General features: G+C 40.3%; 1 protein-coding gene across 1 annotated transcript; it reads right to left on the bottom strand.

Annotated features, from left to right (window-relative positions):
* Positions 1–18,659: 18,659 nt before the first annotated feature.
* Positions 18,660–23,658, bottom strand: nrl (neural retina leucine zipper). The gene is made up of 5 exons (XM_062450975.1): positions 23,460–23,658; positions 21,994–22,776; positions 21,607–21,882; positions 20,410–20,625; positions 18,660–20,233 (listed from the first exon to the last, which is right to left on the bottom strand). The coding sequence occupies exons 2-5, from the start codon at positions 22,609–22,611 to the stop codon at positions 20,087–20,089; spliced, it is 1,257 nt and encodes a 418-aa protein (XP_062306959.1). The 5' UTR covers positions 22,612–22,776; positions 23,460–23,658; the 3' UTR covers positions 18,660–20,086.
* Between the last annotated feature and the right edge of the window lie 1,013 nt (positions 23,659–24,671).

Raw genomic sequence — 24,671 nt, 5'->3', positions numbered from 1 at the left:
AATGTCAAAACAAGCCGCGGTGTCACTCAAATTCCAAGTTTTACACAAATCACAAAAATATGCTGACCCGCTGGCTATCTTCGCAATCGCCATATCTTTAAAACACTGCCCTCCTTCTGATTTTTGATGTAGAATTGACCCTGGTACGAAATTAAGAAAATAGTCATCAGAGATCGACAACAGGTGACGCAATCGTCAACGGAGGCTGACGGGGCTCTCACATAGCAAACCAAGTTTTTACAGCAACCTACGTTAAAATCTTACCACCTGGCTGTCTTCACAATAGTCATATTGTCATAACATTGCCCTCCTTCTGTTTTTTGGTGTAGAATTGACCGAACTATAAAATTACGAAAATACTAAACTACTATGACGCTTGCATGGCTGCCGCCTAGCCAGTCTCACGGGCGACGCGCACTCGCTCAAATTACAAAGACTTTCACGACCTAAATAAAAAATCTGAGATGGCAGTTCCACTCGAAATTGCTTTCTCAACAAAACCCAATGGTTGGTAATTTTGGTGGTTAGCATTTTTCACTCATAATCCAAGCTCCAATTTGCGTGCTAGAACGTCTCTATCACGTTGTATCCATGCGTCGTTGCTAACGTGTGCTGACGTAGGCTAGCACTGGTACCCTTCGTTGACAGAAGACACTTTTTGCCACAAAAACGTTGTAACCTCCTAAACTGTGCAACAGAGTGTAAATAAAAATACAAGCAACTCAATCGCTACCAAGACGAAGCTTTTGACACCTAGGTTGTCTATGTAGTCCAAATATTGACTGAGGCTTAGGGGGGCAAAAATAAATAATAAATATAGGTGCAATGCAGCGATGCAGGTTCCTCCGCAAAACGGCAAAATATTATAAACATGTACACTGTAGAAGATCGAGACTTGGACAACAAGAGAGCAAAACTACTTCATGTTTGGCCAACAACAATAGGCTGAATGGGGATTTGAACTCATGAGCATAAGGTTACAAGTCAGTCTGTCTATCCTCTCTGCTACACACCAACTGTTGAGATTTGATGAATAGAAATGGCAGAGTATTACCTTTGGTCAGCTTTGGGACAAAGGTTAAGAAACGGTTGACATTTCAATGTCAAATTGCATGAAATTGCATATTGTACTACTTCCGAATGATGTCATCTCGAAGCCAATAAGGTTTGAAAAACCATCAGTCAAAATGATATTTGATTTATTGACACAAACATATTGAGGCAATGTGGACATTTACATAAATAAACCCCTTTCAGCCATTTTGTATTTCATTTCTTATTCCATTTCACCCTATATAAAGACACATCTGCCCACACACAACTTCCATCCATGCTGTTTCCCTCTCTCCCAGCGCAGGTCATGCCAAGGCAGAAATGCTGTGGCGGCCGCATGAGGTTTAGTGATAGTCCAAAAACATGCCTCCCACAATTGACACATTTTGACCACAGTACTCTTTTCAAACTTTCCCCAAGATGGCTGAATAACCACAGATATTGTAACTCTTCTTGAGTTGATCTCTTTCAGTCAATGCACAATTAACAATAGTCATGTGGGCAACAGGGCTTGGTCAGAGCTCATGTTCAGCTCCTTGCGAGAATAGCCTATGGCAGTACAGCAGCCGACTCTCTGGTCCCATTAAAATACACAACATGCACAATCAGGGTGACCAACAAGATTATATTAACTGAGAAACAATAACATTACAAACATTGATTTATCGGCTATGTGTTAATCAATAATCAACTTTATCACCAAACCAAAGCTTGGACAACTTGGTCAGCTAGGAGTAGAATAATGTGAAACTGGTCTGAAGTTTCTATGTTCATTTTTGACAAAGTTATTGAGGAAATACTGAAATATTGGTGTTTTTGTTGATTTATCGGCTATGTGTTAATCAATAATCAACTTTATCACCAAACCAAAGCTTGGACAACTTGGTCAGCTAGGAGTAGAATAATGTGAAACTGGTCTGAAGTTTCTATGTTCATTTTTGACAAAGTTATTGAGGAAATACTGAAATATTGGTGTTTTTGTTGATTTATTGGCTATGGATTAATCAATAATCAACTATCACCAAACCAAATCTTGGACAACTTGGTCAGCTAGGAGTAGAAGAATGTGAAACAGGTCTGAAGTTTCTATGTTCATTTTTGACAAAGATATTGAGGAAATACTGAAATATTGGTGCTTTTATTGATTTATTGGCTATGGATTAATCAATAATCAACTTTATCACCAAACCAAAGCTTGGACAACTTGGTCAGCTAGGAGTAGAAGAATGTGAAACAGGTCTGAAGTTTCTATGTTCATTTTTGACAAAGATATTGAGGAAATACTGAAATATTAGTGTTTTTGTTGATTTATCGGCTATGTGTTAATCAATAATCAACTCTATCACCAAACCAAAGCTTGGACAACTTGGTCAGCTAGGAGTAGAAGAATGTGAAACAGGTCTGAAGTTTCTATGTTCATTTTTGACAAAGATATTGAGGAAATACTGAAATATTGGTGTTTGTATTGATTTATTGGCTATGGATTAATCAATAATCAACTTTATCACCAAACCAAATCTTGGACAACTTGGTCAGCTAGGAGTAGAAGAATGTGAAACAGGTCTGAAGTTTCTATGTTCATTTTTGACAAAGTTATTGAGGAAATACTGAAATATTGGTGTTTTTGTTGATTTATTGGCTATGGATTAATCAATAATCAACTATCACCAAACCAAATCTTGGACAACTTGGTCAGCTAGGAGTAGAAGAATGTGAAACAGGTCTGAAGTTTCTATGTTCATTTTTGACAAAGATATTGAGGAAATACTGAAATATTGGTGTTTTTGTTGATTTATCGGCTATGTGTTAATCAATAATCAACTTTATCACCAAACCAAAACTTGGACAACTTGGTCAGCTAGGAGTAGAATAATGTGAAACTGGTCTGAAGTTTCTATGTTCATTTTTGACAAAGTTATTGAGGAAATACTGAAATATTGGTGTTTTTGTTGATTAATCGGCTATGTGTTAATCAATAATCAACTTTATCACCAAACCAAAGCTTGGACAACTTGGTCAGCTAGGAGTAGAAGAATGTGAAACAGGTCTGAAGTTTCTATGTTCATTTTTGACAAAGATATTGAGGAAATACTGAAATATTGGTGTTTTTATTGATTTCTTTGCTATGGATTAATCAATAATCAACTTTATCACCAAACCAAAGCTTGGACAACTTGGTCAGCTAGGAGTAGAATAATGTGAAACTGGTCTGAAGTTTCTATGTTCATTTTTGACAAAGTTATTGAGGAAATACTGAAATATTGGTGTTTTTGTTGATTTATCGGCTATGTGTTAATCAATAATCAACTTTATCACCAAACCAAAGCTTGGACAACTTGGTCAGCTAGGAGTAGAATAATGTGAAACTGGTCTGAAGTTTCTATGTTCATTTTTGACAAAGTTATTGAGGAAATACTGAAATATTGGTATTTTTGTTGATTAATCGGCTATGTGTTAATCAATAATCAACTTTATCACCAAACCAAAGCTTGGACAACTTGGTCAGCTAGGAGTAGAAGAATGTGAAACAGGTCTGAAGTTTCTATGTTCATTTTTGACAAAGATATTGAGGAAATACTGAAATATTGGTGTTTTTATTGATTTCTTGGCTATGGATTAATCAATAATCAACTTTATCACCAAACCAAAGCTTGGACAACTTGGTCAGCTAGGAGTAGAATAATGTGAAACTGGTCTGAAGTTTCTATGTTAATTTTTGACAAAGTTATTGAGGAAATACTGAAATATTGGTGTTTTTGTTGATTTATCGGCTATGTGTTAATCAATAATCAACTTTATCACCAAACCAAAGGTTGTACAAATTGGTCAGTCAGTAGTAGAAGAATGTGCAACAAGTTTGAAGTTTGTATGGTCGATTTTGACAAAGATATTGAAGAAACATTCTGACTGTCTACTCTTTTACCCCGGTCCCTAAATATGACGGTCCCCTATAATATATCCCACAGTGAAACATATAAAAAGCACAGGCACAACAGATAAGACAAGACATTTCCTAAAACATAGCGTTACATATTCACATGCAGCAGCATAAGCTCATAATAAAGCATAAAGCTTGCTGCGGCGTGTGATATTTGCAATGTACGGCCCGAGAAGGTCTTGCAAATAAATGAGTCCTTGTCCGCTGAATCGATATCGCTCAAACAAGAACTCATCCGTGTGAAATAAAGGATCTTGGCAATCGCGAAGAACTCTATTGGTATGGAAAGCTAATCGAACTAAAATATAGCTCCTTGGTCAACTGGGTCTCTCAAAAAGGGAGCTGCCATGTTATTTTCCGGGGGTGTGGCAAGCTTATCCAGCTACACTTACGTTAGCCTGCTCTGGAGCAGGTTAGTGCTAATTGATATGTTACTATAGTGATTTATCGAAAGTTGCTTCCACGAACCAAAAAGAGGGGCGTTTTTTATCTTAGCCTGAAAATTAGCTCGCTAAACCGCTTAGCAAGCTACGACGAATACCCCCCTGCTCGACCTTTGCCTGTAAACAGTGATTCTGACTGTCAGAGACCTTTAACCCTTGTGTTATCTTCGGGTCATTCTGACCCATCAGTCATTGTGACCCACCGTCGTATTGCGACAAATTTACCGCATACAAAGACAAAGTGAAGCATTTTCTTTTAACAGCTAGGCTGTCTCAGACCCCCCACATTGCAAAGGTTAAAAGAAAAATATTTTAATTTGTTTTTGTATTGGGTAAAATTGGGTAAACACAACGATGGTTCGTTATGAACCTTTGGGTCATGTGACCCGAAGGCAGCACGAGGGTTAAATAGCCTGACCTACTGAAATTGGCAAAACTAGCCTGGCTAACGTAGGTCGCTTTCTCAGGGCATATGACGAATGAAACAGGATCGCCTTGAAAAATCAGATATACTGGCTATCTTTTGCAGGCCCTTGTCTACAAAAAGCAGTCCTCCCTGACGTTTTTGGAGTAGAATTGAGTGAAATACAAAATTGTTTACACACTGCCAGTGGGCGAGCCGAGCCTGACTCTGAGGCTAACGTCAAAACAATGTACCCCTGGGACGCAGTATCACTCCAATTGCAAGTCCACAAATCACAAAAATAATCGGAGGATCTGGCTAAAAGCACAATTCCCACATCTCCTAAAGGCTGCCCTCCTCGACCTTTTTCGTGTAGACCTAACTGTAAAATGGTGAACTTATGAACATGACGCGACCAAAACATGGCTGCCGCCTAAGCAGATGCGGTCTCCCTGGCGCATAGGCTTATTACTAAGACTTTCCCGCCCCAAATCAAAGTTCTTGCTTTTTCTCCTAAAGGCTGCCCTCCTCGACCTTTTTGATGAACAATTCACCGAGATGCAAAATGACTCACTAATTAAAAACACAGACGAAAAAAGCTAGAGCTACAGTAGCTACTTTTCGAGTTCGGTTTTCCGTCACTTCAGACTCACAATCTAAAGGTCTAAAAGTGCTAAAACCTTCACCATAATTCAAGTGTAGTGTACTTTCACGAAACCAATCATTGATTCTAGCTTAAAATGTGTAAAAATAGGACTTACCGAACGTGGCTGCCTTCAACACTATCAGGCGATTTCAGTTGAAAACAACAATGGCCGCCGAAAAATAATTTATATTCGTAACGGCGAGCTGCGATTGGAAGCGAAATGAAACAGGAGCTAAAAACAGAGGGTGGGGGCTTGGGGGGTATTCGTCGTAGCTCGCTAAGTGGTTTAGCGAGCTAATTTTCAGGCTAAGATAAAAAACGCCCCTCTTTGGTTCGTGGAAGCAACTTTCGATAAATCACCATAGTAACATCAATTAGCACTAACCTGCTCCAGAGCAGGCTAAAGTAAGTGTAGCTGGATAAGCTTGCCACACCCCCGGAAAATAACATGGCAGCTCCCTTTTTGAGAGACCCAGTTGACCAAGGAGCTATATTTTAGTTCGATTAGCTTTCCATACCAATAGAGTTCTTCGCGATTGCCAAGATCCTTTATTTCACACGGATGAGTTCTTGTTTGAGCGATATCGATTCAGCCGACAAGGACTCATTTATTTGCAAGACCTTCTCGGGCCGTACATTGCAAATATCACATGCCGCAGCACGCTTTATGCTTTATTATTAGCTTATGCTGCTGTACGTGAATATGTAACGCTATGTTTTATGAAATGTCTTGTCTTATCTGTTGTGCCTGTGCTTTTTATATGTTTCACTGTGGGAGAGTGGGAAACGTCATATCGATTCCTTTTTATGTCTTGACATGTGAAGAAATTGACAATAAAGCTACTTGAAACTTTAACTGTGCTTCAGACTGCATAGCCTTGAGGTTTTTTGCGTCAGGTAGGCTATAGGCTACATTTTTATACAGTATAGGCGATGCAGAAAACATTGGCAAAGCCGCCGCATGCGTTGCTGTAAGAAAAGTGTATTTGGCGCTTAAAGATACTGTAAAGTAAATTCCATGTTTTGCTTCTAAGTACATTATATACGTGTGAAATGAGTTCCTGAAAGCATGTGCAAAGCGCTAAGACTTTGTCACACTGAAATGTGGAGTTAAACCGAAAAACAGTTTCTCTTCCGTTTTCAGATCAGGTTTTAATGGGCGGAGCCAAAAAATGCGCTATCTACGTCATTTCGCCCTATCTACGTCAGATCACTGAATGGCTCCTCCTGCTGTACTGTTATTGTAGCCTACATCAGCTAGCTAGCTAGCTTCAGGATGTCTCCCACCACCCACAACTGCATCTTCCCTGGATGCAAGAAATCCAGCTGCGCTGCAACGCCATTTAAGTTCCCTATTGATAATGAAAGGAAAAATAGGTGGATAGATTTTGTGAAGAGCCACGCTCATGGAAAGCTTCGGATAAACTCCAACAGCCGCCTCTGCACTGACCATTTCACGGCGGACAGTTTTAACATGGACCAGAGACAGACGGGGTTCACCAACACAAGGCTTCTCTTGAGCGGAGCCGTACCGAGCATCGCCCCTCCGGACGTTCATCCTCCGGTCGCACCTGGACCATCCACCGCCGCCAGCAGTTCATCACTCAGTTCTGTGTGCTTGTTATAATTATACTAGATAACTTTTCCAGAGGTATCTCTGCTATGAGTTAGTGCAAACCGCTAAATTGATATTAGGCTACTCGGTGTAGAATGATGGTATTTTGGTGATAGCTAATGTGTTGGAAGTAGCCTAGTTGGAGAGCTCACTGTCTGCTGTCTCTGGTGTCCATTTTTACTGTTACAGCTCAGGGGAACATTTCATTTATATGCATCTGTATGTTTCACTCATTGAACAAATAAATTCTAATTCTATACGGTTTTGTTCGGCTTGACATAGCGTCCATTATCTGGGTCGGAGGTAGGCACTAGGCAGCGAGGGGCGGAGCTTCAGCTGCGTCAGGCGACACGCCCCCCCCCAGTCTCAAGCAGAGAAGACTGCTGATTTGTTCACGATTTCAAAGCCTAATTTAACATACTTGTCGGTGTTATTTTTTCATTCGAATTTGGATGGGTAGTTAATAACACATTATTATGTGGTGTGGCGAACTTAAAACTCGTTTCCAGGTCCACTTTACAGCATCTTTAACCAGCTGATGAATCAATTCATCATATTCCCTGGCCATGTCCCAGTCAATGAAATCAAAGAGGGATTTAGGCCTACATGCATATACACATATATAGTACATGATATAAGCGCAGTAGCCTACATATATCCTCATAATTGTCTATGAATTCGTATCAATTAGATACTCTTTGGCCTTGTTTTTATCTAGCCTACTTATTCTGAAAGAGTTGAGATCATTATTTTCGCTAGCAAGATCTCATTCGATTATTAATTTCCATTAAGCCTATACCAGCAGGCACATTTAAAGAAATGTGATCTGATTGATTGGGGTAATGAGGCACTTAAGATGAGCCTATACATTTCCCCAAAACTTTCGCATTTAGCTTATCGGCAATTTTTTGCCAAGCTGCTTGTCTTGCTCTGGCAGCGGTGGCGGTGTTTGACTTGGCCATGATAATATGCTTATTGTCTTCTTAGAGACTCATTATAATAGTTTGCTCGGATGGCGAGAATAGCCTATCACCGCTCTCTCTTTCGTCTTTTCCGCCATAATACCGTTAGAAAATCACGGTTTTGGTGATCGACCTTAACTGCCTTTTGAAGTAGGACGTGCACGTGCAATTTCCCTGATAAGTTTAGCCTGATTGAAATTAACCACATTTGGATGCGGATCAGCCGTTGACGAACCGACATTTGCTGTTCTCACTCTTCTCGCTAATGTTAACGGGCTAAAGGGACAATTGATTAACTTAGCTTCAACCTTTACGACGAACAGGGCCCAGGTCAGCACACAATTTCCAGAAAGGATGTGTGTGCGTCTCGCCAAGCTCACGCGTGTGTCAAGTAGGGTGACCACCTGTCCCGCTTTGCGCTGTATCGCACAGCATTTTCAATATGGGACGTGCGGGACAAGGGGTGAAAATGCTGTGCGACACAACTCAAAGCGCGACAGGTGGTCACCCTAGTGTCAAGGGGCAGGATGAGTCTGAGAATTTGGAGCACGCGCGCTATGGAACAATTCAATTGAATTCAATCATATATTGACATATCAAGGTGAAATTGCGTATGGTACTTCAGAATGATGTCATCTTGAAGGCACAAAGGTTTGAAAAACCATCAGTCAAAATTATATTTGATTTATTAACACAAAGATATCGTGGCAATGTGGACATTTACATAAATACACTTCTTTCAGCCATTTTGTATTGCATTCCTTATTCAATTTCCTTATAGAAAGACATGTATTCTACAAATCTGTAACAATTTTCAAGTCGATTGGATCTATGGTTCATAAGGAGAAGGGTTTTGAAGGTTGTACCAAATTTGCACAGTACAGCAAAATAAGAATACTAACAAAAACAATATAGGTTTCCTCCTACCGGAGGAACCCTAATAATAAGAATACTAACAAAAACAATAGGTTCCCTCCTACCGGAGGAACCCTAATAAATATATATGTGAGAGAACAAAGGTTGTGCTCTCGCCGAAGGCTTGAGCACACCCAATTATATTTATTATTACACTATGGTGGAAATGGTGGAGCAGAAACTAGCAATTCCATGAATCCCATGCAAACAAAGGCAAATGTGTGAGATGTACTGAACATTTCATTTGTACAGAGGGTCTGGGATCGCTCCATTGACAAGCATTAACTTCCTTGAAGGCGGGTACTCTGTTTAAGTTTAAAACTATTGGATCTGGCAGAGCCACTCTGATCTGCCATAACCAATCGCTAGCGTTCGCCTTAGCCAACTCCTTCAACACTGTAACGGAGGTAGCTGCCGTAGCTGGAAAATCAAACTGTTCCCGAATCCCGTGGGGAGGGCCCCACGGGGTTCGGGAAAAGTTTGATTGGCCACAACATCATGGCCACCAACAAAACTCAGCAAGGATTGTTCTTGCTCCGGCTTTAACTTTAATGGGTATTCGGCAGCGTTGCCACAACCGCAGAATAGCTTCGCTCGCATATTTTTCCGCCGCCATTACTGAACTACAACTCAAACTAATGCACGACATCAACGTCATCGTTCTCAGCCACTCCCTCTGTTCACTGATTGGACCTACAATTTTTTTTTCTTCTGAAAACCGACTAATACACTGAAATCCCAGACATAGTACAGAAGCAAAATTAACTAGAGAGGGTACAATTTCTGGGGAAATTGTAGGGTGTGCTTGCTTGCGTCGGTTGTACAAGGATTTTAATGCCATTTTTACAACTGATATTCCTGTATATTTTATATAAAAATGCATAGGGCCTACTTATTATGTATAAATATTACATAGATTTAAAAGCATCTTTTTTTTTGCTGCTCATTTACAACTCAAAATACGAGTGAAGTGTAGAATGAAATAGATGTCTTCTCATTTCCCCTGCAAGAGGCAGCCTCATCGTTGAATCAAAACGAATACATTTGGCAGACCGGTGTAAAAATTGACCTAATCTCTATGATTTAAACGTCATTTTAAGTTTTTCCCTTCTCATGATATTTTCAGGCATTTAGCCTACTCATTGCATTCATTCATTAATAAAGAACCCCCTTTGAACATTATTCTACGACGTTACCCGGCAGTAGAAGATGGAATCGCGATTGAAACAGTACCATCTGCTAACTGAAAATATGCCCCCAAAACGTAAATAAGCTTGACATTTATTTAGTGGAAAATCTCTCATTTATAAAAAGCTCACTGGTAGCGATCATTGTCAGTAACAACGCAAAATGCGATATAGCCCTGTGTGGAGAAGCTGCCCCGGTAAATTGTACTACTACGGTACAGTACTAGACTACTGCTGTGTTCGTCTTGGTACTGTAGCGATTGCGTTGGTTGAATTGGATTTAACGTTCCGTTGTACGGTTTAAGCTTAAATTAATTATTTTCATGAACAGATTGACAACGTTTAGGCTGTGGCAATGAAGTTCAGGTTAGTAGTTAGATAGACTTTTGATTTAAGTAAGGGGAGTGCCGAACATGTTCTGTCGCCGTTTGACTTCCTAAACAGCTGTGTAAGTTAGATGTTTTTGTCGTGTGTCTCGCGTAAGCTACAGCGTTGCAGTGAGCTACACTGGTTTGAAACCACAGGTAATGGTCATTTCACCAACAAATCGTTTACTAATGTCAGAATAAATCCTACAACGAAAATGTATATGTGAGGAATGTTTATTTTAACGATTGAAAACAGATAACGCTACATCATAGACCACTGTAGTATGTGTTGCCCAGGCAACACAGGCTAATGTCATGATGCTAATACTTCAGTGAAATAGTAGACTACTGTTTCCGAAAGTAGATGTACTTCCTTAATAATATCAGCTTATACTGTACATTACACATCACAATTGTGTGTCATATCACAAAGTAAAATGAGTAAATAGTTATCACCCTGGCCTCTTTGCTTGTGGCGTTTCTGCAGCTGCCTTGCAGTAAAGCTATAGTTAGCCTAGCTATCCCCCAAGTTAACAGATGCGAAACAAATGTTCTGCCAAAGGTAGTCACGCGTGTTTTCGTGACGTTAGTGACGTAAGTAACGTCAGTGACTGTGGCTAGCAAATTAGCCACCGTTAGCTTCACTTTTCGCCACAAAAACTTAACTTCAGCCTAAACCATGCAACGGAACGTAAATTCCAATAGAAGCAACTCAATCGCTACCAAGACGAAACTTTTGACACCTACGTTGTCTATGTAGGCCAAATATTGACTGAGTTTTAGGGGGGCAAAAAGAAATAAAAATAATAATAATAATATATATGTGAGAGAACAAAGGTTGTGCTCTCGCCGAAGGCTTGAGCACACCCAATAATATATATGTGAGAGAACAAAGGTTGTGCTCTCGCCGAAGGCTTGAGCACACCCAACTAGAGAGGGTACAATTTCTGGGGAAATTGTAGGGTGTGCTTGCTTGCGTCGGTTGCACAGGGGTCCGTTTTTGGATGACATTTTTACAACTGATATTTCTGTATGAAATGCAAAATGCATACTTATTATTCATAAATATTACATAGATTTAAAAGATTTTTTTACTGCTCATTTACAACTGAAAATACGAGTGAAGTGTAGAATGAAATAGATGTCTTCTCATATCCCCTGCAAGCGGCAGCCTCATCGTTGAATCAAAACGAATACATTTGGCAGACCGGTGTAAAAATTGACCTAATCTCTATGATTTAAACATCCTTTTAAGTTTTCCCTTCTCGTGATATTTTCAGGCATTTAGCCTACTCATTGCATTTATTCATTAATAAAGAACCCCCTTTGAAGATTATTCTACGATGTTGCCCGGCAGTAGAAGATGGAATCGCGATTCAAACAGTACCATCTGCTAACGGAAAATATGCCCCCCAAAACGTAAATAAGCTTGACATTTATTTAGTGGAAAATCGCTCATTCATAAAAAGCTCACTGGTAGCGATCATTGTCAGTAACAATGCAAAATGCGATATAGGCCTGTGTGGAGAAACTGCCCCGATAAATTGTACTACTACGGCACAGTACTAGACTACTGCTGTGTTCGTCTTAGTAGCGATTGCGTTGGTTGAATTGGATTTAACGTTCCGTTGTACGGTTTAAGATGAAATTAATTATTTTCATGAACAGATTGACAACGTTTAGGCTGTGGCAATGAAGTTCAGGTTAGTAGTTAGATAGACTTTTGATTTAAGTAAGGGGAGTGCCGAACATGTTCTGTCGCCGTTTGACTTCCTACAGTTGTGTAAGCTAGATGTTTTTGTAGTGTGTCTCACGTAAGCTACAGCGTTGCAGTGAGCTACACTGGTTTGAAACCACAGGTAATGGTAATTTCACCAACAAATCGTTTACTAATGTCAGAATAAACCCTACAACGAAAATGTATATGTGAGGAATGTTTATTTTAACGATTGAAAACAGATAACGCTACATCATAGACCACTGTAGTATGTGTTGCCCGGGCAACACAGGCTAATGTCATGATGCTAATACTTCAGTGAAATAGTAGACTACTGTTTCCGAAAGTAGATGTACTTCCTTAATAATATCAGCTTATATTGTACATTACACATCACAATTGTGTGTCATATCACAAAGTAAAATTAGTAAATAGTTATCACCTGGCCTCTTTGCTTGTGGCGTTTCTGCAGCTGCCTTGCAGTAAAGCTATAGTTAGCCTAGCTATCTCCCAGAAGTTAACGAGCTGCTAAACTAATATTCTGCTAGAGGTAGTCACGCGAGTTTTCCTGACGTTAGTGACGTAAGTAGCGTCATTGACTGTGGTTAGCAAGTTAGCCACCGTTAGCTTCACTTTTCGACACAAAAACGTAATTTCTACTTAAACCGTGCAACGGAACGTAAATCCCAATACAAGCAACTCAATCGCTACCAAGACGAAACTTTTGACACCTACGTTGTCTATGTAGGCCAAATATTGACTGAGTTTTAGGGGGGCAAAAAGAAATATGTGCCGAAGGCTTGAGCACACCCAATAATATATATGTGAGAGAACAAAGGTTGTGCTCTCGCCGATAGGTGCCCAAGTGTTGGAGAAATTAAGAATGTAAAGTTTTATACTGAATAATACTGGTGCTTAGCATTCCTTGTCAGCAGATAAGAGAGCCCCCCAAACAAACTCTAGGCCAGGGGTGCTCAATACGTCGATCGCGATCTACCAGTCGATCTCAAAGGTACTGTGGGTAGATCGCATGACATAAAAAAAATAGACGTCAGCCTATCATCCATCCCGTCAACTTTGGAAGGACATCGCAGATTGCGAGTGTTTCTCGCTGCAGTTGGACGAATCTACGGACGTGAGTGACACAGCAGATGTGCATTTTCATTCGTATGGTGTTTACTGAAATCACTGCAAAAGAGGAGCTATTAACAGTACTGCACATGAAAGAACAGACGCGAGGAGAGGACATATTTCAGTCGTTCAAAAACGTTATCGAGAAAACCCAGCTCCCGGTGTACAAATTGGTGTCTATCACTATGGATGGAGCACCCTCAATGGTTGGCCGCTTGAATGGATTTATTGCCAAGTGCAGGCAGGACGACGCTTTCCCGGACTTCCTGAATTACCACTGCATAATCCATCAGCAAGCGTTATGCGCTAAAATGCTCAACATGAAAGAGATCATGGACGTGGCAACGAAGATCGCCTGTTTTATTCGCGCCAGATCTCTCCAAAGACGGCTATTCCGTGAACATCTGGAGAAGGCTAATTGCGAACACTCTGAGTTGTTGCTACACACTGACGTGAGATGGCTTAGTCGAGGGAAATTCCTGCAAAGATTCCGAGAGCTCTGTCTGGAGATTAAGGAGTTTTTCCGTGTAGCGGGAAATGCAGAATACAAGCAGCTAAATGACGGCCAGTGGCTGTTAGACTTGGCATTTTTAACAGATCTGACAAACATGTTGAATGACCTTAATCTAGAGCTGCAAGGAAAAGACAAAACAGTGATCAATATGATCTTTCAAACGAAAGATGCAACATCTCTCCTCAAAGCGCCATGATTTGGCAAACTTCCAGAACCTGGCGTCAGAGCTGGAGTTGCAAGGGAAGGCCTGTGTGCAACTTGACAGTGTACGCTACACAGAGCAGATTGACAATTGTCTGTCAGAGTTTCACAAACGCTTTCAAGACTTTTCTTTGCTCGAGCCAGTCACTACATTCATGTGCTATCCCTTTCGGGAAGATGCTGAGGTTGATTCACTCGCATAAAAAATTGCAACACTGTTTCACCTGAACTCTTCTGAAGTGGAAGATGAGATTTTGACACTACAAGCCGACATTCAGCTGAAGTCCAGAGCTCATGCACAGTTCTGGAACTTACTCACAGAGTAAATGTGCTACCTCCTTGACTGCATTATTCGGCTCCACTTATTTATGTGAGTCGGCCTTTTCACACATGAAGATCATTAAGTCAAAGTACCGTTCCACCATGACTGATGATCATTTGAAAGTGTGCTTGAGGCTGGCTGTCAGCAGCTACTGTCCGTACTATGCATCCCTGGCTGATTCTATTCAGTGCAAGTCATCAGAGTAAAGTCAGGTAATGACAAAAATGTACATAGTTAATTGTGTTGTACAATATGGGCTCATGCGGGTATGTAAGGTACATCAACATACATTGTAAAAATAAAATAAAAGTTTTGCATTTTTGTAGTAGGTAGATCATTTTGACTTGGTCATTTTATAAGTAGCTCGCATGCTGAAAAAGTGTGAGCACCCCTGCTCTAGGCTTTTCTTATTACCCTGGGGGAAGGGTAAGCATCTGTTAAGACTAGAAGACGATGGGGGGTTTGTTTGTTTTAAGGAGATACTGTTTGACAAGGGCTAGACGGAGACGCGGGGTCTAGTGACCAATTTCTTGACACAATGTGGAGGAGCTTTTACGACACCAGGACCGGAGATTCTGCTATTGTGTTTTAACCAGGGTTGGTAACTGGGGATGTCGTAAACATGCACACACATACACATGCGCATGAGATCTATGTAAGGTACAGCCAATGAAATAAGAGCCATGTGACAGTTGCATGCCTGTGTAAACCAATGACTGTTGAACGCGGTGATGCTTAAATAGTTAGCTAGCACAAAATGCTAGCGGACAGCTTTGTATTGCAATCAGATTTGTCTCTCTGCCGGAAAGCATTAAACTATTGTACTTTATTTGAATCCGATGAATCTGTGCATTACTTGATAAAGAAATTATCTAACAAATAGCAGCTTTGCTGCTTGGCCCCTAATAATGAAAGATAATGAAATAATGATTTGCTGCCAGTTTGGCTTAAGGCCGATATATGCTTCTGCGTTTTTCGAAAAACGGACACATGGGAACGCCCTCTTCTCCGAGGAACGCCCTCTACGAGCTCTCCGTCAGCCCTCGGAGAGCCCCGGAGTGCTCGACGTGCACCTCCTGAATTTTCTAACTATCCGTCGTGAGCGACGGAGAGCTACGGAGACCCCCTTGGCTGTGATTGGTCAGTATTAAGAATTGCTTGCGTCAGGGGCGGGGGCGGGGTTGCCGGGATAAACAGGACGAACAGAATCCTTTGACCGCCATTGCTGTAAGTTTTCACAATTCATATTTCAGCTAAACAGTACATGTAAATCAGCATCTGAATTAAAATGTGAGAGAAATGGGCAGTGTAGTTGCTGAAAATGTGCGTATTTTATTGATGAAACGGCTAATTTGTAAATTTGCTCCGACTTCTCGATAACCTAGGTAAATAAACACTCCACGACGATTTACAAAAAACCGTTGCGCCACCTACTCTTCTGGCGGTGAATTGTTTTCAGCACCCACAGCCTACGGAGAACCATAAACGCAGTCTATCCGTCCGTATCCGTGCGTATCCGTGCGCCCGCCCATCCGTAAACGGAGACGCAGAAGCATATTGCGGCCTTAACTCTCTCCGCGTCACAGCCCCTTCACTCTGATTGGTCCTCTGGTCTGCAGCGAGTTTCCTACTAATATCTCAACTCGAGAACCGGGCACTCTGCAAAGTTAATATTTTTCAGGTGTCCTTTTTATAATCCAACGGAGAGCAGTTGGCTACCGCAATTGAACTAATGCGATTAACAAATGCATTCGCAATGAAATGAAACTAAGCGTAGTAAGGAAAACAGGGAAATTCTGTTTCTTTATTTAGAAGCGAATTCGCTTTTACAACTGATATTCAGCTGCTTTCAAAGGGGCTGGCTGGCGAACAATTGAAAGTGGATATACTTTCAGTATAGATCAGTGAATTTTGTTACATATATTAATGTGTTTACTGATGTCAGTACTGCTTGCACATTGCAAATGTGCTAACATTATAATCACCAGCTGCTGCTGCATCACGGACATGGCACTATTCCTACCACTTTAGCCTCCTTGGTCATTTTCTTGAAGCGATCCACAAACGGGCATACGACAGGAACAATGTTTGTACAAATGTAGTCTCCTCGGTAAATTGTCGTGTCTTATTTGGGCAAATGCGATACAGAAAATACAAAACTATTTTATGGCATTGCATTGCACAAAGGAAAAATACAAACATTAATGTAAACATAGCAAACACCCTTTGAGCTGTACATGCATGTACGGTATGGTGAATTAGCCCTTCAATTATGACAACTGCCTCATTGTGCATTTATGAACACAATGTCTAGATGTTTGTGGTGGTAAGACACTTTAACAGAGAGCCAATATAATACATTTTGTACACATAATACATCAACATAACATAAGCAATTGATAACGTAGGAAACAACAGACAAACGAAGGCTATTCATTTGCATGACCTAGAGCATTGGTAATTTGTTTAAAATAATGATAAATTGCTTTTATGATGTGCATAAGTGACTAGAATAGATTATGTGGAGGTTGAACAAGTACTTCAGGGATGACAGTATTTCAATTGTGATCTGAGAAACATAGGTACCAAAGCCACTGAGAGGAACTGTTATCACCAGCTGCATCACACACTATGCGTGTCTTTCTATAATTCCAGAAATCTGTGTGTGTCACCAACATCGCGGGCACTGTGCCCTATTTATAATTTCAGGAATCTGTGTGTGTGCCACCAATTTTTACACGGGCACTGAGCACAATCTATAGTTCACCTAATCTGTATTTGTGTGTTTCACTGACGTCTTGATCACCAACTGCATCACAGGCACTGTGCACTAGTGTATATCAATGCTGAGATGCAGAAACATTATACATACAACACATTCTATTGTTTTTTGTATACAGAGATGCAATACATCATTGAACAGCTAAATTTCCTATGATAGACCAGCAGCAATAGCAACAATGCACGTACAGGCGGACAGCTCTGATTCCATGTCATGGACGAACATCCTTTGATTAATCTACAATAACATTCTTGTTAAAATTCCAGCCTACCCAAGTTGTTTCCTCGTTATAAGCTGTCCTTGTGTGCATCTACTGGTATCTACGATATGAAATTCAGCTGTTAGAAATCTACTGTTTTCACCCTCTCATTTCTCTCCCCCGTGCGATCTGTCTCAAGCCACAGCCTGATCTCACCTAGAACTAGTCGGCTCGCAGCAACGGCAAAGTGAGGACTCTCGAGTCTGTCGTTTTCTGTCAATACCGAGTCACAGATATAACATCCTGCGGTGTGTACAATCTCAAGTCTGCATTTATGACTCACTTACATCAAATGGTCGTCTCCAGTATTTAATAATTTTTGACTTATAGTACTTTACGCCAACTGATCAAATTGTTACTACAAAGATAAGGTAAACAGCATTTGGACGCATACATCAACGGTGGATGCTCACGTTTTTAAGATAGCATATTGAAGGCCTTTTTATTTATTTTTTACAAATATATGGCTGCAAAAATATGCCATGTGACAATGGCAACCACTAGGGAGCGGCAAAATGTTGTTTCCCCCCCAATGTCTCTCTCTTTCTCGTGTTTGTGCATATGTCTATACATTTCTATCCTTACATGTTGGTTTTGTCTGTCATCCTTTACTTTGGGAAAAACCTTAATTTACACCCTTCATTTCTCTTCTCTCTCTCTGTCTCTCTATTTCTTTACTTACCTTTCAGCTATAAAGAAAATAACAATGTTAAATTGTGTGTATTTTAACATTCATACATTTGCTGTGTCTGTGCATAATGGTTTTGGTAGTAAGCTAGTGGGGTGGGTGTTCATGTAATTCTGTGCATGTCCTCCCGCACAATGCTACAATGGACTCCGGCAGTGAGCAGTCAGGGCGCTATTATAGCCCTAATCCTGCCACTATTATACCAGCCAGAGAGAGAGAGAGCCAGAGACACAGAGAGGAAGGCAGGGCTGAGGGTGAGGTCATCCTAAACAGCACACAGCCAGGGTCATTGGCTCTCTATAGAGGGACACAGAATGATAGATAGTGAGAGAAATGTAAGAGGCTATGGTGTAAAAAGGGTAAGGTAAAAGAGAAAATGCACACAGGAGATGAAAACATAGGATGGTCACAAGGTCAAAAGAGAGGGATTACAAGGTGTTATAAGCATATGGACAAACAAGTGAAAGAAAGAAAGAAAAACTGTAATAATAATAATATGCAGAATCAGTGCAAAAGATGGTAAAAATATTTTGTTTATTTCATAGTAAGCCACACTACATTAGGAGTTTAACCATAATAATGGCATTAATCATTGTAAATCATGCTACTATTTTAAAGTTGAAAATTATTGAATCTACCACGAAATAAAAGTACACACTAAAGCAATAAAAGAAAATAATAAAAAAGGTACATAAATAAACAGTGAATAAATACTGTAAATAAAGGAATTAATAAAACAGATGAAACAATGAATTAACCTGCATCCAGCTGGAATTGGATTTGTTGGAACTAGATTTTATGTAACCTCTGTAACATTTTCATGATATTTGACTTAGGTCTCCACTGTATGAATATCAAAATGTTTTTGCATTTCACCCACGTCCACAGTGACCAGCTCTGTGGAATACATTGCATTCCGGTTGTCACACGCTTATATAGAAGTGTTCTTAACACATTCCAAATTGAATGTTTAGGCTAGAAGACAACACACAGTCACACAAATCTGTCACATCTTCATCTTGTCTTTTTACAGGTTCATTTTAACAATCCCTTTACAGTCCACAGTTATCAGCTCCATGTTGTAAAAGGTTATCCAGTGGATTGTGGGATTTCTATTCCTATCCTTGAAAATATACATCAGTCACAGATAGCACACTGCAACTATTCTTGTTCTTGTTAACATGATAAATATCATACTATTGGAATTTTTTACAGGAAAAGTATGGATATTTCAGCATATTTCAAGTGTCTAAAAACATGCAATGATCTACGTTTTTACACAGTTAGACCCTCAAGTCCTCAAATCCTTGAACATTATTTTATCAATTATTATCTGTATAACAAATCTGATACAATTTGTTAAAAACAAAATATGAAGAAAAATATTGGGAGGCAACTGTGAAATTATTTTAAGGGAAAATTATAACTGCATGCCAGAGATACTTTCCGAAGCCTATACCACTTCATAAATAGCACGACTACTATACTTCCTAGACCTGTGCTGTGTGAGGGACAAATTATATTATAACGTTATTTATAGTTTATGAACTATTAAAAGCAGCACTTGGTTTTCAATGGTCAGGATGGCATCTGATCTTGGGCCAAGAAATTGGTTCCTCTTCTCCTTGTCCATAATACCTTGATCTCTCTGCAGGGAATTTCATCAAGTAATTCTGCCACAGTCACTTTCACAGTGTTTAAGTAGCTCTGTAGGGCTGGATTCTAACCCTAAAAGTTAAGTTTCATCTGATTTGTTCAGGGGTGCTGGATTTCCTGTTTTGTAATCATAGCCCCACCACCTGGCTTTCCAACCTCCACCCAAAAACACACATGCACTCACACACGCCAACCTTCTTCTTTACTTCCCCAAGTCATACTATAATTGTATTGCCTTTCTCAGGTAGACATCTTCTTCCATATCTGTTGTGACCTTCAGGTACCCTCAGAGGAAGTAGTCAGGGTGTGGGGAAGGTTGGTTGTTGGCACAAGCATTGGAAGCCTCATTTGTACTGACAAGTTTCTCATAGCGAGCCTTGTAGGCATCCCTCTCCCTTAGCACTCGAGAGAGTTCACTCTGTAGCTGTTCCAACTTTGAAGACAGATGGATGGCAATGCATGGAGTAAATAGGGTAAAACAGAGAGTTAATTTGTGTTGTGCTTGATTTTGTGAAAAATGGTAGTAAAATTCCATCATTTGTTTTTAGAACTTGTGTGTGTGTCTGTGATTGGGTGTCTCTGAGTATGTGTCTGTGTGTGTTTTTGTACCTGTTGTGTGAGAACATGTTTCTCAGACTCCAGTGCATGGCGGTGCTGAAGACGTTTGTAGCGGCAAGACTGGGCGTAGCCCCGGTTCTTTAGCGTACGGCGCTTCTGCTTAAGACGTACCACTTCATCCTTACTCACACCCCGCAGATGTCGATTCAACTCCCGGACCGACAGACTCACTAGCTGCTCATCCGAGAAACGCTCATCCACTCCACACTGCAAACAGTAATGGCAGCAATGCCAGATCAATCATGAATAAGAGTAAAGAGTGAAAGAATGAGAGTGTATGCATAATAAAACTGTGTAATATAGTACAATTAGTTGTTGCTGTAAGGGGATACTATATGGTAAACACCGTTCTAAAATAATTAAGATGCTAATTTTAGTATTGCTAGTCAGAAATTCCTAAACCACAGAATGTATTAAAAATGACTGACTCAACGGGATACTGTATGGTTATTCTGTATGTGTCGCATGCTTTGTGCATGTGTATTAATAATGTGTGCAAAGTACATTTTGGCAGCACATGTCTATAATCTATTGCATAATCTGACTGAGTGTGAGTGACAGTGATCAGGATTATGAAAGGCAATAATAGCAGATACTATCATAATCTTACAATATGCTCCACTTACTGACACTATCTCTCCCAGATACCTGTATGAGCAACTTCATCTACAGTGCATTTATTTAGGACAATGACCTGCCTTTTAAATGAGAATGGCAAAGCTAAAACTCATTTTTATTTCATTGTGAAATCATTATCTTTTAGAAATATTTACAGAAACAACGTTTCAATCATCACGTCCTATAACATTCTAATCCCTGTTCTAATCCCAGGACTGCATTATCCCCCAAATTCCTCTTCCTCCCAACCATCATATATGTGAGAACTCTATCACTATACAGTATCTTGTTTGCCCTCCTATTCACATTCATAAATGTGGGCTATTTTGAACATTGTCAGTATGTTTATTGGCTTGAGAAAGGTTATTGGCTCTATAGAGCAAGTTTTACAGGAACCCTCCCTGAATTTCAGACAGTTAGCACCATTATTCAGTTATGACTATTCTGACAGTTATCGCTATTATAGTAATATTATCTGTTTAGTGTTGTAGTGTGACAAAAACCTAAGCCTCTGTTTCCACTGCATCTATGTTAACAATAGGACTGACAATCCCTTATTACTTGACTGACTTGAAGGTGATGGTGATGATGGTGGCCATGCATGGGATGATGAGGGTGGTGGTGATGATGATGATGCTGATGGTGATGATGTCGGCTCTGAGGGCTGGGAGTTTGGGGGTAGGGGGCTGAGGAGGGGGTAGTGTTTGGGAGTGAAGGAGGAGCAGAGGAAAGGAAAAGGAGAGGACGATGGCATATTTCTGTTCCCTTTGCGCAGGAGATGTCACCTCCACTGTCGCTGCCAGAGTCTCCTAGGTTACTATTGGAGCTTTGGGAGAGTGCGGGGAACTGAGAGAGAAGAAAAGATTCGAGAGAGATTAGGATTATTGTTTAGTCATTGCTAAAAATAAGCAGCTACTGGCTACCGGCCCCTATTGACATGCCTTTCCGTTTCTTTACCTGTGAGCTAACTGCTGCAGCAGCTGAGTTAAGTAAAGCCTCCACTGTGTCCTCACAGCCCAGGAAACTTCCGACTGGACCCCTTTCTCTGTCCCCTCGTTCCAGGCCTCCTCCAAGTGCCCCAAGCAAGGACGCAGGTCCCCCTGCTTCCCCCCCAAACTGTTGTTGCAGCGCAGCCAGCCAGATAAGGTCTTCCAGAGAGGCGGGATTAGGTCCCTGGGCACCCCCATGGGTGGAGTTGCCATTAACATTGCCCTGGGATCCTGTGCTAATACCAGAGTTATAGCTGTTTGAGATGGAGAGGGGGAAGGACATTGAGGAAGAGGACGAGGAAAGGGATGAAGAGGAGGAGGGGGGTTGCTGGGCATCGCTGAGCGTTGGGGAAGGGGGAAGAGAGTTATAGGGACTGGAGTTGAGGCTGGAGTCCTGAGGTGGGTGACTGGTATAAGAAGAGCTGGAGGGGTTGTGTTGAAGGCCAGATTTGGTGTGTGGACAGGGAGGAGGCAAAGGAGGTGTGTCGGGCTTCACTTCAAACTTAAGTAGGTCAAAGTCATTCAGGTACTCCATGGCCAATGGACTAGGGGGGAGGGAGGGCATAGGTATAGAGGGAGATGACATGGCCACGGCTGAAAGAAACAAACGGACTAATTTCCTACAGAGATAGTTTGTCGAGAAATGTCCGTTGGTCAGGGTTGTGTGTAGATCCTCCTCTCCCTCTCAAGACAGTCCATACACAACCACAGACTTGATGGCTTCTGAGACAAGGACTAATTTGTTATTGTTCTGTGAATCAAAACAAAAAACAATCAATATTTTAATACCAAGTACCATGTCAGAGATAAGTTCTTCCAGAAAATCCTTAAACAACAGTTCACTGAGCTAAAGAACATTGACTGGTTTTCGATTAAACTAAATAAAAAGTGTTTTAAGTACAATCCCATTGTAGTAATTATTAATGTTCAAGTGTTATGTATAGTAATAATAGTGTGTCCATAAATATGTATTTATATATTGTGGGAAGGTTTCACTTGGTTTAATCTGTTAAGATAAAGTACTATTATTGAAATATATAAATGTATATTCCAGTGGTCATGTAAATCAGATGGATGTTTTGTACTGAGCATTTCAGAGATAATCAAAATGTATATTGTCACACAAGAACTAAACAAATTACAGCTACCCACACTTTCTTTTCAGACAACAACACTGATTATGCAAATGTATGCTAAATCAAAAATGAAACAACTTTTAGATGTTTCTCATAATTAAAGTTCTCTACACAGTAACTGAAACCCATTTAGTCCCAAATGGACCACGAAAGATAGCACACTGTGGCGGGTAGCCAGCGAGGCCTCTACCCAGACTAAAAAGGCAGCATACACAGCAAGTCAGAGAGAAAGATATATATGCAAAGGTATAGGGAAAAGTACACAAGTAGTCAATTATAGCAATTACATTGCTCTTACCTTCGTCAAAGAGAGGATAAACGATGTGGAGATTCTGTAATCATTTCACCCTCGATAAATTGACTGAATGACTTTTACCAACATGCTTAGAAAGAAGGACATAGAGGCAGAGAGAGAAGAGAAAGTGTATGCGCATGCGAGGGAGTATAGCATTCAGTATATTCTGTCACTGAGTGTCACTGCCCCCTCTCTCTCACTCCCTCTGAAGCAAATCCCTCACTCCCTGCCTTGATCACGCTGCCCTCTTCTCTCATCCCTATATCCTTTTCTAAACCCTTTGCTGTCGATTTGGAACAATCATGCTCCAAATCTCTGTCTGTCTCACTAATGACTGTACGCACATATACATACGCAAGCAAACATATATATAATCATATTGGCATTTGGCATTATAAGCACTATGTCAGGAGGTCATTCATCAAAGTGTGACAGCTTATCATCTGTAATTCCACCATCGAGACAGCCTTGAAATAAAATTGCATTAAAAAACCCTGATTATTTGGCTCTCTACCTCCACATAGTGGAGAATGTCTTTAACAGATTTTTTACTTTTAGTTCAGTGAATGATCATTCTCATGATCTAATTGTAATTTTTCAAATGCTGTTTTCTATCTCCAAAACCTATCATGATAATAGAACAAATGGTCAGTAATTCAATATTCACTTTAAACAATTTTCACTATGATACACAAAAGCAGAGTTGTGAAGAATAATTTCTAATTGTGGATATAACCCCATGTATTCGTTCACTGATATTCAAACCTCCAACACCCACACCCCCTCACTTCTTTGTCTCTTGGAGTTAGCTTCAAAAGCTGTTTTTTATCCCGCGGAAATTCCTCAAGCGGAGAAATGCGAAACAAGCACTTTTGAATGATCCTTATGAGCTGAACTTGTTAATCCGCAGTCTCTCTGTCTTAATAATGTCTCGTTAAGGAATCAGTGAGTTAATATTGTCTGTGGCAATCTGATTTAAAGGGTAAACAAAACTGCTAACACACCAAGACATGCAAGGACACTGATAAATGCAAAAAATCACAGACAAAACAACAGATACACTATTAATCCAGAAGATAATGATTTTCTTCATATTCTGTGTTGAAAACCAGAACACATTGAATTGGTTTTAAACTATTGGCCAAAGCAGATTTCATTGGCAAAGTGAGTAAAGCTAAACACCCTACAATTTTTGAAGCAAGTTCAATTGATATC

Source organism: Osmerus eperlanus, chromosome 24 (assembly GCF_963692335.1).
Source record: "Osmerus eperlanus chromosome 24, fOsmEpe2.1, whole genome shotgun sequence".
NCBI classification, from domain to species: domain Eukaryota; kingdom Metazoa; phylum Chordata; class Actinopteri; order Osmeriformes; family Osmeridae; genus Osmerus; species Osmerus eperlanus.
Note: the sequence above shows the minus strand (reverse complement) of the source record. Positions and strands in the feature narration are given on the sequence as shown.